This window comes from Condylura cristata, unplaced genomic scaffold (assembly GCF_000260355.1).
Source record: "Condylura cristata isolate star-nosed mole 26May11 unplaced genomic scaffold, ConCri1.0 scaffold00051, whole genome shotgun sequence".
NCBI lineage: Eukaryota > Metazoa > Chordata > Mammalia > Eulipotyphla > Talpidae > Condylura > Condylura cristata.
This window is the reverse complement of record NW_004567152.1, coordinates 1,441,130-1,444,123: the sequence shown is the minus strand read 5'-3', so window position 1 is coordinate 1,444,123 and position 2,994 is coordinate 1,441,130. Positions and strand designations below refer to the sequence as shown.

The 2,994-nt window shown below is 56.8% G+C and overlaps 1 protein-coding gene across 1 annotated transcript in view; it reads right to left on the bottom strand.

The window, feature by feature from the left end:
* Window positions 1-2,435: 2,435 nt before the first annotated feature.
* Window positions 2,436-2,994, bottom strand: part of TBX1 (T-box 1) — an 8,262-nt gene continuing 7,703 nt past the window's right edge. The window contains exon 9 of the mRNA XM_004694935.2: window positions 2,436-2,978. Coding sequence (XP_004694992.1) covers window positions 2,893-2,978 — 86 coding nt within the window. The 3' untranslated portion in view covers window positions 2,436-2,892. The remainder of the gene's footprint in view (window positions 2,979-2,994) is intronic.

Here is a 2,994-nt window from a genome sequence, read left to right as displayed (position 1 = left end):
AGGGAGTCAGGAAAGGAAGGGAAGGGTGACCACGGAAGGAAGCTGCTGGCAAGGTCAAGTCCTGAGGAATTTGCAGACAGTCCAGGTTAGCTCTCACAGGACTGTCGGCCCCATGCCATCCATAGTCCCACAGCACCTGCAGTAAGGAGTTCCCTAAGCTCTTCCAGAAGGAATGAATGACTAGGAGAGGGCTCTAGGACCTTTCAGAAACACAGCCAACAGAAGCTGGGTGTCCTCAGTTAGCCCATCCCTCCACCCTTAGGGGAAAGGGAGATGACAACAGCCCAGTGGTGTGCTGAGTACTGCACACAGTAGCTCCTCTGAAGCACTGGAGCGTCCCAGTGTCCATCCTAAGACATCCAAGTAGTTGAACCTGACAAATACACCATGGAGCAGCAACAGCAGCCTGGACATCCTCCTACATGACGATCTTTAGGATCCTGTTCAGGAGGTCGTCTCAGGCAAACCCCTAGGTGGGGGAGATGAGCAAACCTGTGCCTCCCGCACAGACAAGCCTTCATGGGCAGTGTCCAGTGGGCTGGCCAGCAAGAAATGCTATCCAGTGTGTGGAACACAGTGAGGAACTGAATGTTTCATTTCCTCTATTTTATGTCACTAAAATATAAACAATTCTGTATGGCTGATGGCTACCTGACTGGCAGTGGCTTTCAGTCTCAAGTGGGTGATGACTGCGGCAGAGGGTGAGTATACACGAGGCCACGTCCGGACAGCATCCCACACCTGCAGGCACCAGCGCCAGCTTCAGTTCAGAGGGGTTCCTCACTTCCATTGTGAACAAAGCAAAACAACTGCTCTCCCCTAGTGCCTCCTGCCCCCACCATACACACAAAGGCCCAGGTATTAAGAGTTTGCAAAATGGCTACATTCCACTGGTGACAGAGAGAGGTGTGGCACTCACAGTTGGCCCTGGAGGGATGCCCAGCACCCACAAACTTGCATTGCAGGGCAAACCTTATTCTGTGTCAGTTCTGCAGATCTCCCAGGATAAGGAGGGTCATGGGGTGCATTTGTGGTGCAAATGTGAAACTGGCTTTCCGGAGCAATGGGAACCCCCTGGTGCATGTGGCTCATCCAAAAAGACACCTACAATAGGAGGCTGGATGGGGTTCCAGGGTGGGTGTCCAGAGTTACCTTAAGATGTGTCCCTGTCCTGATGCTGTGCCTAAGGAGCCTGCTGGCCACTCCAGCAGATGCTGTGGGAGGGTTCACACCCTGCTCTAGTGGCCTTTCGAAAAGTTGTGTGTGTGTGTGTGTGTGTGTGTGTGTGGTGGGGAGGCAGGGGTTTTGACTCCAGGGCTCACCCTTCAGCAGCCTTGACCACACACACCTTCCTTTTCTAGACCCACCTCACGGGTACAGTTCCTGATGTCCTTCGGTCACTTCATGCCATGGGGGTGAATGTGTCTGGAAAGAACACGTTTAGTCCCAGGCAGATATAGGGAAATGCCTTGTAGTACCCTCAGTGAGGTGGCACCAGGCTGCTAATGCCACATGGCAGTGACGGGCACAGACACACTGAGACAGACATGGATGAATGGGAGACAGAACCTCAGTCCCTTGCATTTCCCGTTCATCCTGTGTCTAAGTTAGCAGCCTTGACGTTGACCGGCTGTCAGCTTTTCCTGCCTGGACTCAGGAAGGGCGGGATCAAAGGGTTCCTCTGGCCCCATCCCTGGTGTTGAGTTAATGGGGAGAGGTCCCCCACCACCTGGTCTGGGAAAAATGCTTTCCACACAGGTTTCAAGATGACTCATGACCACTGTCATTGTGCCCCCTGGCCAGGTCACTCCGTGGGGACACTCACAGTGAATAAAGTCAATAAACAGGGGAAAACACAGGCTGGATGAGGTCCAGGTCAGGGGAAATGCTAGAATGGCAGAACTGCCTGTTTTTGTCTTTCTGTGGTCAGAGTCAGGGTTTCTCCCATTAGCAGCCCCCCTGACTCGGGGGTCTGGTTATTCCCAGAACCCAGGAAGTGAATATAGAAGAGGCATCCATTCCGTGTGGATTCTAGTTCTAGAGAAGGGACACTGAGCAGTGAGACCTTAAGTAAAGGTCTGGATGCACACCTGGGTCTGGGGCGGAGCCCTGGTACGCACAACCTGGGGACAACTGAGACGCGAAGCGGGATGGAGTGTCGAAGAGGGAGGAGGGGCGGAGGCCGGGCCCCGAGGGGGCGGGGAAAGGACGGACAGAGGCGTGGCTTGGAAGAGGCTTTGGAGGGGGCGCAGAGGCTGGAAGAAGGTGCCCGAGGGGGCGGGGCGGGGCTGGGCAGGACCCAGCCCAGGCAACCACTTCGCTCCGGACCGGATCTTCGGCCACTGGAAACTGCAACCTCTTACACCCGGACTCTTTCTCTCCGAATTCCCCCGTGCAAATGAATAGACACGCAAGCAGCTTCCAAAAGAGGCGAAACCATTTATCAAGTCGGCGCGGCGCGGTATCTACAGTATCTACACATATCTACACGTATCTACACCGCCTGCAGACTAGGCTCTTAGGTCGTCTACACTGCAACTGCCGGCTCGGCAGGGGTTGGGGGAATGCGGTCTCGCGGAGAACAATAAATATCATTTCCTTCTGCCGCTGACCGCCGACCGGGCGTTTTGGCACTGGCGGGAGGATCCCCTGGCCCTCAGGGCCGGACCCCGCAGTGGTTCGGTGGGGAACCGGATACTTCGACAGCCCTCGGGGCTGGAGAGTGCAGGACTCCGAAGGCTTCGAGGATCGGGAACGGGAACCCACGGCGGCCCCCGGGGCGGGGGCTGTTCGTCGACAGCCCTTGGGGCTGGCTGGACTGGAACCGTGATGGCCCTCGGGAATATGCGGGGGCGCCTGCGGGGACCCGGGGGAGGCAGCGGCCGGCCCTCATTATCTTGGGCAGTAGTCGTAGGAGCCGGGTGGTGCAGCTCCAGCCGACGAGTACATATTGGCGGCCGCGGCCGCTGCCGCCGCGGCTGCTGCGGCGGCGGC